At 35.9% G+C, this 15807-nt stretch overlaps 1 protein-coding gene across 3 annotated transcripts; it reads right to left on the minus strand.

Moving 5' to 3' along the window:
- Positions 1–1187: 1187 nt before the first annotated feature.
- RFC1 (replication factor C1) lies at positions 1188–15483 on the minus strand. 3 transcript variants are annotated; one of them, XM_089054141.1, is made up of 24 exons: positions 15132–15444; positions 14925–14990; positions 14609–14725; positions 13685–14075; positions 13584–13654; positions 13427–13494; positions 13058–13133; positions 12917–12978; positions 12681–12829; positions 11146–11312; positions 10829–11017; positions 10620–10735; positions 10304–10511; positions 8815–8868; positions 8284–8453; positions 7194–7284; positions 5880–6061; positions 5731–5770; positions 4469–4593; positions 2944–3016; positions 2733–2825; positions 2407–2653; positions 1686–1742; positions 1188–1585 (listed from the first exon to the last, which is right to left on the minus strand). In XM_089054141.1, the coding sequence occupies exons 2-24, from the start codon at positions 14925–14927 to the stop codon at positions 1440–1442; spliced, it is 2895 nt and encodes a 964-aa protein (XP_088910267.1). In that variant the 5' UTR covers positions 14928–14990; positions 15132–15444; the 3' UTR covers positions 1188–1439. The 3 variants fall into 3 exon arrangements, with proteins under 3 accessions (XP_088910267.1, XP_008237208.2, XP_008237209.2); XM_008238986.3 differs by having other exon boundaries at positions 13584–14075; positions 15132–15483; XM_008238987.3 differs by having other exon boundaries at positions 11146–11309; positions 13584–14075; positions 15132–15469.
- Between the last annotated feature and the right edge of the window lie 324 nt (positions 15484–15807).

Raw genomic sequence — 15807 nt, forward strand, 5'->3', positions numbered from 1 at the left:
CATATTGACGGTTTCCGTTCCCGGCCAGACAGTAATATTTGTGGTACTACTATATCTATATGTAGTTAAATAAAGGTTCATATACACATAAGCCTTTCATATGGTGTTGCATACCTAGATGCAAGATCTATTTTAGGGATTTCTGGAGAACTATATGGACCACTCGTGTGTTTACCAATATTGTTTTGTCCTATTATTTGTAGTATTGCTATGAGTGAGAATATCACTACTTTGTTCGTTCTTGTTGAATTGTTGGGGTATAATTCCTACTAGCAACTATTACTTATTATGCTCGTTTTGCGTATGTATGGATTTATCTAATTTACAACATTAGTGCTTAGGATTATTATGGAGGGTATGAGAGAGATGCTCATTATACCACCACAAAAATAAAGGCATGCCTTGCAATTTAGATGCATCTGGTTTTCGATCACCGTGATGAGCTTTGATGTTTTACTTTTATCAGCTGAACAAAGTTTGACATCTATAAAACGCATGAAAGAAAAATCACCTATTAGTATTCTTTGAGCATGACTTGACTCGGAGACTAGTGAAAAAGGATCTTAACTTGCAGACCAATTGTCACATGTTCAAACCCCTGTGGCACTTTGGCATTTGTGTGTGAGAACACACTTCCCTCCCTAAATATCAAGCTTAACCAGATATTAACCACCAGCAAATTTTCTTTTTCAAAAAAAGTACTAACCAACAAAACTTTAATACAAACTAATACCTTGAATACAAATTTATAAATAAACTCAATCCTAGACATGTATTTATAAAAAAACTCAAGCACTATTTAAACATAGAAACACACCCAAAATCAACCCCAAAATCAACAATTGTATATGTTTTGGGTGTTTTTATAAATGAATTTTGAGTGTGTGTAATGATATGAGTTTTGGATGTGTTTATAAAGTATTTTGACTGTTGGGTTTTTTTATAATTTCAGCCTTCATTTTGGGTGTTTTAGTGAAACTCCCTACTTTGAATTACTTTTGTTAGGGCAAATTAATAAATATTTCTCATGGTGAGATTAGATAAAGACAAACATATTTTATGAACTGGTCATTTATGGCAAGTGATTTTGTAGAAGCTCTGGTTCTCAGATTTCTCAATGAGAATTGTCACCTGACGCACTATATGAGTGAAGGATAATATCAAACCACCGTAAACACAGGTCAATCTACTAAAACCATTATCTAGTGCATTGATGAAAATAAAATGCTACTAAAGGCAGAAAGATGAATCTTGGAGTTGAATTCAATAGCACCAACAGTAACCTCGTAAACCAACACAACAACCGAAGATCCTACCATTCCTCGCCAAGTGACCTACCAAAAATGTTTATGTGCGGAGGAAAAATCTATTTACATTTTCTTATAAAACGTGCCAAATACAGGGAAAATGTAAGTTGACGTCTCTTCTTTCAGCTCCCTTCATCTCTTTCTCTTTCCACCAGCCCCTGAACCTCGGCCTCCTTTTTTCTCAGCTGCGGCAGATGAACCACCTCTACCCCTGCCTGTTGGTGTCTTCTTTGCACTTGAATTTGTTGCACCCTTCAAATCGAATTGTACATGCACTCCTACATAGTATGAGGCACACGTAAATCATGCATTCAGAAATAAAGTGCACCTAAATGACATGAATATGGGCGTGTGTGAGTCCATATGGCTACCAACTACCTTTTGTATTCAAACTTTGAAGTTCCTGTTGCAGCTTCTCACCAGCCGCAGAACCTTCTGACAAAGTGTGAAAAGAACAATCACTAAGTGAACACCAATAGGTCGCAGTCAACCAGAATAGTTAAAGAGTCTAGAAGCATTCTAGTTTGCATAGTTTTTTCTTCCCATTACAATCCTATCATAATCAAATTCATCGCCAAGTTTCTGTTGGCCATATCATAAGAAAATTGCATTAATTTTAAAACAAACCATTTTTAGTGGTGTCAGGTTTCTTGAACAAAAACAAAGAGCAAAAAGCGGCATCATTTCAATATTCCCCAGAGATGGACGCTCAGAAAAAATAATATATCATCGAACAGTTCATGAAGGAACATTTTCAAACGCGTTCCCGGATTTCCTTCTCTTTTTACAATTTTCAGAATCAAAACGATATTCCCAGACAGTATGGAACATTCCCTCCATTTATTTTATGGAGTGCAGCATGTTACCATATGCCATCTTTATTTTGCATAATAATAATTATACAACTTTCTGTTCCTGATAGGCGCCACCTTTTCACAAACTGCATTATTCAGAGTGAGATTGCCATTTGTGAAAAATTTCCTAAAACTAAAGCAGTCCTATCCACTATCTGCAATTATCTAACAAAACAGCAAAAATCTGATGACAGAGAAAAACATATAAGAAAACAGCAACAATATGATTACAGACAAAAACTTACCCAAGTCCTCTGTATCTGACGAATTTTCTTCTTCACTCTCAACCAAAGTATCATCATTGTTCTCTCCAATTACATCAACAGATGGTTCTAAAATAGCAGCAATCCGCTTCTTAGGAGCCTTCTTCATTCCAGGTAAAGTGATAAAATCTGCAGCTCGTACCATCCTTGTTTTGCTGCCTTCTTTGTAAGCTTTTGTCAGCGCTGCCTTTACAGCTGGTTGAATGCCATCTAGAGGATTTGGGTGCCCCTGATACGTAAGGTATCGATGAGCAAACATGAACAACTCTAGAACAGTAGCAAAGCTGCACCAAGTTAGGTGTGGTTACCTGAAATTTGGATAACTCCACAATAGTATCAAAGTCATCCTGACTGATGGAGTAAGTATTCATGAAATCCACAACTTTGTGTACAGCTTCATCCTGGTAATTTTTTAAAACACAGAAGATGGATTTACAACTAACCTTCAACCAAACTATTATACATCTTTTGTTATTGATATAAAAATTCATACGCAACCAAAAATTGATTGTTTCCAACCTTAGGAAGTTCACGGAGGGGCACGGTCAATCGTTTCAGAAGAAGAGAAAGGTATTCAACTCGCAGGGTTTCCCTGAATAATTTACAGCATAAGAAACTTAGATGCTTTCAAGGGGGACAAAATGGGACAATTTTTTTGAAAAGATAATGAAAGAGACGCAAGAAGTAGTGAACAAGGAGTCCATCAAAAACAAAGAACTGATACAAGTGAAAACAACGAAACCTACAACAAACGCATTATGCTATGGATACTTCCCAATTTAGCAAATTAAGAAGAGAAATTAAGATCCCTGAATTCGGATGTAACTGAAGCCCAAAGGGACGACAAAATCCTCACCCTCTCCCACAGCGCTTCTACCCCCATCCCTCATTTATTGTCAAAAATCCTCAAGATAACCCTCCTGCAACAACCCCATAACACTCTAGCCTTCTTTCCTCCACCGAAAGCAGCAAGACTTTCACTAAGCAATGAATGGAACCCTTGTGGAATTACCCAACTCACTCCAGCCTCCTTGAATAGTCACCACAAGTTTAAAGCTATGGGAAAATGGACAAACAAACAATCTGCATCTTCCTTTCATTTTACACCAACTTGGAGAAAGGCAGCAATTAGGTCTCTTATTCTGAAGCAAGCCACACGAAACCTCTTGTGAACCACAAGCCAACCCAAAACCTTTGCTTCACATATCACCTCAGCTGGAGCAAAAACTGACTGATCAGATCAATTAAATTTCTAAAAACAGATTTTCAAGAGAACTATCCTGAAGATGCCAACTCCCAACACCTCATACCATCTCTCCCTCCAGACAAACGAACTCTTTCCAACAGCACCAGCAAAGAAATGAAGCAGACTATGATGAGATTAAAACTGCATTTGCAGTAAAGAGAACAGAATACAAAAAGACTAGAACAGAGGATACTAGCTTTTAGACTCTATCTAGTTAGTCAAACAGAGGATACCCCAAGAAAAACATTTTGCCTTACATATCTGAACCTTATGATCAAAGAATCTACGAAGCTAAGTAAATCAGCATCCTAAGAACACCATTGAGTGAACATAGTTTTTGTGCTTCCACCCTATTGCTTTGAAATGAACACATATTTACTAATAAAAACCTTACATAAACTATATGATAAACATTTACTAATCCAATATATTATATCAAAAGTAATCCAGAGATTGCACATGGAAATGTATAAAATTTTCAAGTTAAAAGGCAAGGAACAGTAGGACAAAAAACTGAAGGGAAATTTTAAGATAACCATTAGGCTCCAAAATAAATATAAAAAAGTTAAAAGTTTCTTTCCTAGGAGACACTGGTAATGTGCAGACAAGAAAATAAAAGTTTACAAAAGGGCGTAAGGTCCTAAGGAGACATTTACCCTTAAAACATCATTGGTTGTAAATTAATTTCAGTCCTTATACAAGTCAACAACGTTTATATGTTGGCATAAGTCATTGCAAAACTCAAAGACAAATGCATTAGGTTAGTGACCAGAAGTTCAAACGTAGAACAGAGACTACCTCCCCGAACTAGATTCACGAGAAGCAAGAAGATGGACATGCAAATCTTCCAAGAGCCTCAAATTTTTTCCAAGTGTTGAGTTCTTTCCCAGCCACCCTCCAAATCTATTAAAATTCCTTTCTCCCTGCAAAAGAAGGCCAACTTGTGGCAATAAGCATACACCTCAATGCATATATAACATGTCACAACATTTGGAAGGTATAAAACCCAAAAACTGAATTTTCCAAGTACCATGAATGTATAAGTCCTCTTTAATAGGAATCAAACCCAACTCTATAAACTGAAGAAAAGGGACAATTCAGTTGAACCAGTGGTCCAATGAGAACAAAGAGGAATTTATGATTATAAAGAAAAACCAGTTATATTGTCAGGCATTTGAAAGATTTTCAAAAATTTCATGAGAAATTACAATAGCATAACCATGTGAAAATCTACTGAAAGTAAAGGTTCATTCATTTACCAAAGTGACAAACACAAAATTAAAGAGAGTTATTACAAGAAGTGAGACTAGCTGGAAGAGGTACCAACTAGACAGTTTCTATGTCGACCCAACCTGCTAGTCCTATAACAGAGCAAGGGTCAAATAACCTTGCATTTTGCTTTCCTCGAGAGTTATGTTCCTCAGTTATATTTTTCGGTGTGGCATGGGTCAGACTCCCTAAACCCTATTAATTCTCATAAGGTTAACCAAGCTGTTCTTAGAGCAGCTCCTAAGTGATTGATTAATGCTACACTTAGCCAGGGATTGGAAATGGGAGCAAATTTCTTGAGCTAGCCCTGTGGAATTAACTTTTGTTTTTCTAATCCTTTAAATAATCCTTTGATTGAATAGTCACCATAAAGAGAGACTGTAATCTCTAGTACATTACTTTGTTAAACGCAGCTCCTTAGCACATTTTTCAATAAATTTCCTCGTTGAACTTTCAAGAAATAAGTTCTGCTGCACCATAAAACACCCTACCTTCATCTTAATTTCATAAACAACGATCAGCCCACTAAAGACGAAACTAGCACAGGTTTCACTCTCAAAAAAACCAGCAGAACTTTTTTACAATAGTCTACACTAGCATAAGTCAATCACAAAATATCCCAAATATGGCGTATACCTCTGGCATAACATAAAAAAAGGAAAAAGAAAATCACTGGGGACAATAAATGTGAATCGCTAGAGCACACAGAATCAATACATTTTTCAAGGCCACAGAGAGCATCAGTTACACTTTTGGAATTTATAAGCTTGCATGTAATAGAAATTCATTACCTGCTCAAGTGTCTCTCTTTGCCCACGCAATAATGCAGCACTGATTATAACAAAAAAATGAGTATAAAAATGATACCATGAACTAGAAATTATGAATACACTCATAATGATATTATTTCGACTTCCATAGCTGATGTTAATAAACATACGGAAAAATAGAGGATGAAAGACAAGCACTTTGGGAAAGCTGCCATTGCCGATATTTTCTAATCTGTACATTGAAAATATCCCCATTGCCAATAGACTCTGCGGCACGGGCAATTAAGTTCATACGTTTTATCCCACTATCATCCTTGACAGCCGAACTTGGCCTATAGTTAATATAATTTTCCTGCCAGAAATTGCATAATAAGCTTAATATATGAGAATATTTAAACATTTCACTACAAATATCATCATTTGGAAAAAGAATAAGGTTAAAATTTGAAAGCGTAAGTGTCCATGTTTGAATAAATGTAAGTTTACATCTAAGTCCATGAAGAATGAAAGTGATCAAAAGAAAATGAAGCAAAATAAAATATCTAATAATTCGTATGGGTACTAGCCGCACTAAGATCTTAAGTCAAATAGCACATATTTAAAAACTGGAGGAGAGTGTGGTGAGTAAGAACACACTAAGCTTCCTTTCAACTCTTTCTTGACTTGAATATTGATATAATATATATATATATATATATTATATCTACAGAGAAGGGGGAGAGAGAAAGAGACTGATAGCTTAGAATATACATTTTTCATCCTTTCTTCCTACTTCATTGTTATCATACCAAATTACATGAATATTCCAGATTAATCTCATGATACAAATGTTGCTCTTTCTTTTTTGGCCAGAGTCATGATACAAATGTTAAAACAGTTCTTCATATCGATGCAAGTTCAAGTTCCCATAAAGTATTAGAAATTTGTCTGAAGAGCTGTAATGATAGCCAGAACAGTTCAGTATGTGAGCATTGGAATCATTTGTTAAGGTGTATACCACCCATCACCTGTTTGCTTTAGTAAATTTCTTTTACTTGTAAAAAATAAAATAAAAAAATTGTTCACGAGTTCTGATTAGTGCAATAACACATCAAAGGAAATGTCAAAAAAGTATCTTTTAGGAATATGCTCCTACTAAGTTAAGTGTCCCTTAAAAATTCTACTCGCATTAATATCATTTTCAACTGAAAAGCATTCCAAGATAATGCTTCGTGCAGTCATATGTTTATAACTAACCAGCACTCCTGATGTTATTGTTATTACAAATGTATATGATAATTATTAGTTTAACCAGTGACATGAAACAGAAACTGCTGAATAGGTTATCATCCATGCAGCCTGTTAACACTAAGCACTGAAGTCTTTTCTTCTGGCAGTAGTATTCGATAGTGAAACTCAACAGATTAAAATATCTCACTGTTTGTTATATCATTTTTTATTCGGAATATGCCAGCCAAAAACAACTGCGCTAGCAAAGCACGCACCTGGATAAGAAGAGGGACTAGATCAGGATCACTCATGCTCAGGTCAACACGCTCATCCATCCGCAACTTTCCTGCATTAAAACCAAACAGCCTGCAGGTCGAAAAGACAAGTCAGCATCACACACATGGTAATGGACGCATACTAGAATGTAAGCATTCAACCCAAAACCAAATGGGAAAGGATGGAGAGGCCCAAGATCTTTAAGCTCTTAAGCTAGGCTTCCATCCTTGGATGTGGGATACTCTCAACACTCCTGAAGGCCAAATAGAGCCTTCACTGACTGGAAAAAGTACCCGTAACAAGATTCTGAGAAGTTAAATTTAACATGAGGGAAACAAGACACTTTTGGGGAAGGAAAGAAGGCAAAGACTTCATCAGATTGTGGTGTGACGCCCGTATTTTGGGTGGTATGGTTAGAGAGAAACAAAAGGATCTTTAAAAGTTATAGAGGGGAGGCAAACAGAGGTTTTATGGGATACTGTATGGTTTTGGGCATCGTGAAAGTGGAGGTTTTATGGAACAAGTTACGGTTTTGGGCATCATTATCAGCTCCGGTTTCTTCTGTATTTAGGGAAATACCGCCTTTGGAATTTTTGCCAATTGGAAGGCTGTACTTATTTAAGCTTATGCAATGAATTTTAATGTATTCCTGTTGTACGGTAAATGGTGCGTTGTGGTATTACGTTGTATGTTTTCCATTAAGATTCCGATAAAACTTCATTTCTCAAAATCAAAAAAGAATTGAGCTCAGACCTTTAGTTTTTCTGATTCATGGATGGTGGGTTAGTTTCTTAATTTCTACATTTTCTCAGTGGAAAGCTTTTCCACTGCATCTTTGTACTGTTCCAAAGTTTATCAATAAAATTTTGTTTTTTATTAAAAACAAAAACAAAGCATATAATTGAGAGCAAAGAAGTGAATCTTAAAGTCATGGTTGAAACAGCAACCTCAAATATTAAAGAATTTTGATGCATAAATCAATCAAGAAACAAAGTGCAGCAAATAGAAATGAATAAGAGAAGACACGCATATCAATAGACAGCAAGATGCAGAAAACCAGAGCCAAAAATGAAAATATTGCTGCCATACTTGTCAACAGCTGTGAATGGTGAAATATCTTCATCCTTTGCACTGCTTAATAAGCGCTGCCTTACATCATCATATTTAATGACAGACATTGATAGGCTCATATACTGCAACTGGTTAACTGCCATTCGCATGTCTCCATTAACTTTTTCTGCGAGTTCCTCAAGAGCAATCTGAGAAAATGACAAGAAGATCAACATGGGGATAAAAAAGAACCTTTAAATACATGTCAGAAACCAGATAAGCCAGATACTTGATCACATGTAAAACCATAGTACAAAATACATTTACGAAGGTTAGCACTTAACACAAAAAGGACAAGTACCTAAACTGAGCTAAGTCCTAACAAAGGAGGTAAAAGAAAATTAAATTATATAATTCTACAATATAGTCCATTTTGCTTAACAATAGAATTTGACTCATGCTTGATATTTCCAGAAATAATAATTTACAATATTTGGTGGGGTCCAAAGCTTCTGTAGCAATATAGTACATGATAACTCCAAACAGTTTGACTGTCATCACAATATTTACCTCATTAACTTTAAGTCCTTCAGCATTTGCAATTTGCATCAACCTCTTTGCCATCTACCACCATGAACACAATATAAAGTGTTAGTAACTGCTTCCCGGCAGCAACGTCATTCAAACCTTATTCAAAGGTAAGCCAAATTTAAGAGTCAAAAAGCATGAAATGTCATTTCTAACTGTATTACAAATGCACAAAAATAAAATTTCCTATCCATGCCCATACACACATGAAGAAAAACATGCACTTCTATATGCAATCACCAATGCAGATTTTCACAACTACATCAGCTCACGTGCATGCACAATGGGCCATGGAAGCATATATCTGTATTTTATATACAGGAACGAAAAGGTTTTCCTTCCATTAAATTGGCTAAACATCACACTACATGAGATTTTCCTCAAAAACATAAAGTCAAAAGTGAGTGTTTGAGTGCTGCCCATTTATCGCTACCAGAGATATTTACATCCTAACTTACAAAAAAATAATGCCAAACTTGTTTCCCTGTCCAAAAGAAATAAAATCCAATAACAAATCAATTGGTTCTTTCTTATGGACCAAATCACGCCTTTACATTTTAATGTTTTTCTCTAACTGCTTAAAAAAAATTACAATTCAAAGGATATTAGTAAAAACAATGATGCCATTTTAAAATCAATTAATCATAAGGACTCATTGAGTATGAGAACTACAGACTTATGGTTGCCAATTAGAAGATAACATAGTTCAAGTTCAGGTACTACAACCCGATGCTGGAAAGGATAAGAGCTGAGGCTTAGAGAAAAAACATGCCATCGTGTTGTTAGACAACAGATATTGCTATACCCAAAACCAAACGAAACAAACAAGTCTGTAGCATAACCAAAATGTTTTTTGTCAACCTTGGTAAATTTGTTTGACTTCAATGTTTATTATTCACTACCAAAATGCCAATGAATGGAACAAAGACACTTTTATTGTCGAAAATTAATCTTTCAGTTCTAGGTCGACAAAAATAACCTATTAAACCACTTGTTTAATGATCAAAAAATATCTCTCGTACCAAAGAAGTTTTTGTGGCACCCAACATCATGAAGCAACAAAAATTATAACGTTACAGATATAGGAGCATGTTGTGGAGTCCTTTAAAATACATTAGTCATTGGCTTAATTAACAAAAAAGTTTCTTATGCATCACAACCAGCATAAACAATTTAATTTTCATCACATCTGTTAGTTTGTGTGTCCGAGTGCACACACACATATGTCGCAGTGCATACTTTCAATCAATATAGCAAGCCAAATAAAAAAATTAAAAAAATCATTCAATGACAGAGCTCCAAACTTTTTAAACATTGCCAACATTAATAAGAACCAATTAGTAGCATGGTTTGGCAACTTGCAAGTAATTACTAGAAAGAATGCATTCAAGTAACATATAAGAACAAATTCTTTAAAATACCAAAATATATCAAAATACCAAAAATTTACTGTTAGGGAAGTAGGGGGGACCTGTTGTTTAGTAGGTTTCCGAAAGCTGAGAAGTAAACAGTAGTTCACAAGACTTTTCAGTTTCTGACTGTAACGATCATTACAAATGCAGATAACAGGAATTTTAGAAATCTTTATGCTAGCAATAAGATCAGCAACTCCTCCCCGATCTCCAGCAGACATCCCATCAACCTCATCCATAATTAGCACAGTTTTGGGATGCTTCAATCTGCAAATTTAACTAAGAATTAACTAGAGAATAAATTCCTTCAGGCACATCCATGCATAAATTACCCCAAAAAATATACATTATATAGAGAAAGTGTGTAAAACCAACCCATCCATGCTCAGGGCCTTGTTGCTGACAAGCTCTTTAATAGAATTTGCATTGCTTCCACCAATTCCCTTTTCAATCTTGGAATCAGCTTTCCCACGACTGTCACTAGCATTTACCTAAACAATATGCAGGCATTTGCATTGAGTAACATAACTCAGCAACATTCAAATTATTCCATAGTTATGCAAATTTGGTAAAAGTATCGACACCTCAATTGTCTGGAAACCAAGCATCTGACTGACTAACTTAGCGGACGTCGTTTTCCCTATACCAGGCGTTCCACTTAATAGTACAGCCTTTTTGGCACCAGAATTGGTTGCGTTTTTGCCTTTTTTTTTATTTCCAGTATCAAGAAATTGCTCATGCCAATGTGCCAACCAATCATGAAGCTGCTTTACCTGCATATTAGACATTACATAAATTTTATCAGAATAACAAACTTACAATGGCTTCCAGATAGATGCACGTGCAGACAACGATTCAACAGCAGATGCAATGGTTGTAATGCAATAATTAACAGGCATACCAGTGACTGATTCCCGATAATGTCATTTGGAACCTTTGGCCTATATTTTTCTGTCCAAGTAGAGGCAGAATGCTCAGTAGTTTGCTTCTTACGCCTAGCATGGGAAGCATCTGACTCCAATTGTTTGTGGGATACACTTGATGCCAAGGAGCTTCCAGCACAATCTTCTGGAACAGTACATGTCTATTTTATAAGAAAACTTCAATAACCATGCAACTACTTTCTCTTAATAAGATGCAACTACTATATTAACCTGCTAGGAAAAGCATCCAAACTCCATATAACAAGAAAGTTTACTTGTGCCCTCCAGGGCATAGGCTCCATCAATGCAAAATACTATACACATGACACATGATACAAGATGGGCACAGAGAGAGAGAGAGAGAGAGAGAGAGAGAGAGAGAGATACACACTTTTGAAGGTAGAGAAATATGCGAAGGGGTTAAGAAGAAGAAGAAGAATCATCACAAATTTGACTTTGATCATTTAGCTAAAAGATAACAATGTGCAACATTTTTTTTGACAAAAAAATCCAAGTATTATTCCTTCAAAAGTAAAATTGAGAGTAAAATTTTTTTGGATATATGGCTACACTTAAAAATAAAAAGATGAAGGAGAATATAAGATAATCGTATTGATACCATCTGAGAGCAGATAATCACAGTTCCTTCAAATCACCCAAATCAAACTACAAGACAACTTGTTTGCTCCAGATTTGTGAAGGGAAGGGACAGTGCAAAAACATATGATGATTATTTGCCTGCATAACTGTACAGTACCCAATGCTACATTAATATCTTCGAAATCTCATTTTAATTTTTCCTCAGTTTGGATGGAGGAAAATAACTCGGGATTTAGCTAAAAGTCAGGAATTGAAGAGGAGAAATTGATATTTTCATTGTTTGGCAACTTAAGCACAGAACTTATTAAATGATGCGCGGAAAAAATCATGGAAATTGGGTATCAAGATTCCTGAGTTTAATTTCTGCCAAATGAGGCATCATTTCGCAATTTCTACTGAACAGGTTTTCGTTTCCCCTATAATTTGTGTCATTTACAAAATTCAACATACATAAATCCAAACACTGATATGACCAAAAAAAAAAATCCAAACACTGAAATTATCAACTGCCAGAAATTTAAACGATGGAGATACAAATTCCGTCATTTAAGAATTCTGTGCAATTTTCAATTCATTCATCCAAGCAGAGGGTAAGGTACTTCTTCATTGTCTTTGAGCAGATTGCCTCAAGGACGTTATTTCTTAGTAAAGCAAAAGTTATGTACAAATAAATATATATATATATATATGAATTATCTATAAGAAATTACATAGTAAATCCACATAAGAAATTACAGAGTTAGACAGAGAAAAAGATAAAACAAAATGAAAAGCAAGAATGCCCACACGCAACAAACTATGTGATATGCAATTAAGCATGGCCCACACACATAAACCCAGTCAAACCAAGAACTAAATTATGAATCTGCCATAAGAATGATAGACCAAAACTACTTAGTTAACTGCAACATACTCTTTGATGCTACTTTATTAGGACTTTTCTTGGGCAAAGATGCTGCTGCCACATCATCCACAGATTTCTTTGCCTCTTGCACAGATACTTTAGCACGGATAGATGCCCGAATCATATCAAACAGTCCATCCTCAGTGAGAAAAGCAGTACTACAGAATACAATTAAAATTTAGATGATAAATAAAGGAAGCAGAAGTAATATGAAATTGCATCTAGTTCGGTCCAAGATAACAAACCCAAGTTCTTTGGCTTTAGAGGATTTCCTTCCCTCAATATCTTCATCACATAAAAGATAGTTCTGCAAACAGCCTATGTTAATCACATGCCAGCAGTGGTATCAAAATACAAGAAATTACAAGATAGAAACATGAAGTAACCGTTTTCTTGCTGACAGATCCAGTAATACGACCGCCATGACGTTTTATCAAATCCTCTGCTTCCTCTCTTTCCAAACTGTAAGTATGGTAAAATTTTAAACTTCAAACTTATGCTGAAAGATAAATATTTATTAAACTCTACCAATAAAGCAAGGAAAGAAGACATAATCAAATTAATTAATGCAACCAGACAAACATCGTAATTGAAACAATAATATCAACACAATCCTGACAAGTACATGAAGCCGTTATATGTAATAGCTTCCTAGAAAAATTGGGCTGCTGATTGCCAAGAAGGTATGTGCAAGGAATTTTAAATCTACAACCAAATGTACAAACAAGCTTGTGAAAGTCAAACAAAACAAATACCTGTCAAGTGTACCACTAATTACAAAAGTTAAACCAGCTAAACAATCTGGAGCACCTTCAGGAACTTCCTGAGACACACAAACAGGGACTAATGGTTAACATCAAGAATAATACGATCATTTCGACAATCAATTCCAGGCATTCCAAAACACTAAACCTTTTCTCCTTTGTGTGGAGGATCTTTTCTATCTCCGAAATTCATAAATCCACCTCGTCCAGCGCCCCTGCCTCTTCCACCAGCTGGTCCTGCCGAAGTACCTCTTCCACCAGCTGGTCCTGCCGAAGTACCTCTTCCACCACGACCCCTACCACCAGGCTTTTGAGGAGATTCAGCATCCTTGACATCATCATCACCACCTTCATCAATAGCCGTAAGTTTCTGTGGGACTCCCACGCCAGATGCACTCTTCAATTTCTTACTAGGAGTCGCATCAACTGAGTTCTTCTTCAAATGAGGTAAGACAAAATCATCGTCATCATCGACAACTTTGTGAACTTTTTTTGCAGGTGAGGGTTTCACGGATTCATCAGGCTCCTTGTGAGTTTTTCTTTTGGCTGGAACTTCAGTTTCTTTTTCAGCTTTTGGCTTATCTGTGGTAAAATACTTGCTAGTTTTCCTCCTGCCTGAATTCTCTTGACCTCCCTGCACCTGGTTTATCACAGATAAAAGCACACAAGAAAACAAACGGGAAAGTTTATTATGACAAATAAAGTTTCGAAATTCCCATGCTCCTGTGTGGACTAGCCAACTTGGGAGGGGGTGGTGTTCTTTCTGTGGAATTTACGTTTTGGTTTGAGATTCTGATTAGACTTTCATAGTTTCCTTGATTACTACAAGAACAAAATACATAACATGATTAAGAAAACAAGCCTCCTTTTCTTATCATTATATTCAGTACAATGTTTGTATATCAATTCTGTTAAAACCACGCAGTGGAAAAATCATTCTACTTTTTTGTTTTAAAAAAGAACATACAGTGTTTACAAATCATATTGTTGTTTACAAGCAAATAACACAAATTAATGTCTCTAAAACCATTTAAACCCAATCAGACCTGCATCAAGTAGCTGTTAGTTTATCCAAACCATAGATGCTAAAAACAATATGTCTGACTTTTACAGACACAACCAAGCAAATGCAACAAAATCTTAGTTTGTCCCCAAACCAAACCGAAAACTCACTGGTTCTTTAGGCTCTTCCTTAGCTGTAGAAGGAGTCTGAGAAGTAGTTGGCGCAGGTTTCTTGACATTGCCCTTGTCGTGCGACTTCATAAACCACTTCCTAATATCTGCCTGTGACTTTATTCATCCAAAAAACAAACAAACAAACAAACAAACCCAAAACCCCAATTTTAAGATTTCATCATCAACTTACATAGGGTACGAAGAATCAAACAATTAAAACTTAAAACCCTAGAAAATATATATTTTCCAGCAATTTCCCAAGAACAAAGAGCATTGTTTCCAGAAACTATAAAGTATCTGAAGTTTGGCTTACCATGTCTGAAGATTAGCTTAAGCTACAATGCGGCAGCAAACCTCTCTGCCTCCAATTTTGTGCAACCTATAAAGTGCAAGAGCCGAGGAATTACGTGTTAGAAATATTATCACTATCACTGACTCATACTTTTGACATGCATGTAGACATAAAACCATTCTAGAAATCAAACCCACACGAAAAAATCAACCAAGAAAAAGACTTTACCTTGTTTCAAGAGAGATGACGATCCGGGTTTGGGCGTTTGGGTTTTTGACGGTATTTGGGTTTTGGGATCGAATGAGAGAGCTGAGAGAGTGGGTTTAGCAGAGGTAGATTTGGGTCGGGGTGTTTGGGCGGAGATAGAGAGAGAAACTGAATGAGAGAGCCAGAGAGAGAGAGAGAGAGAGAGAGGAAGAGGAAGAGGAAGAGGAGGAGGAGGTAGGGGGCTGGTCAATTTGACGGTAAAGGGTAGGGTCTCGGTGGAGGTGGTGGGTGGCACAGAGCGGAGTGAGAGAAGAGGAGGTGGGGCTTACTTTTCTTTTTCTTTTATTAAATTTTGTGTTTTCATTTATGTTTACTGGTGTATTCAATCGACACTTTGCCCGACCCAAAAAGAAAATGGACACTCTGAAAGTTGAACACCATGGTACTCAAGGTAGGGGTGTAGTCAATTAGGAAAAACAGAAAAAAAAATTCTATAGAATAAACCCTCGACTCTGGGATAGACTTATATAACATATTTTCATGGATTTGTATATAAATTTATTATCTGCCAAAAAAGAAAATAAATTTATTACAGGCTTTGATGGTTTTTTTTAATAGATTAGTATTGATTTCTTCTACATATTTTTTTTTATGCGGAAAGGAAAATTACAAAGCAAAATTTTTTGGATACGAAGGC

This window comes from Prunus mume, linkage group LG6, assembly GCF_029339155.1.
Source record: "Prunus mume cultivar Tortuosa linkage group LG6, ASM2933915v1, whole genome shotgun sequence".
NCBI lineage: Eukaryota > Viridiplantae > Streptophyta > Magnoliopsida > Rosales > Rosaceae > Prunus > Prunus mume.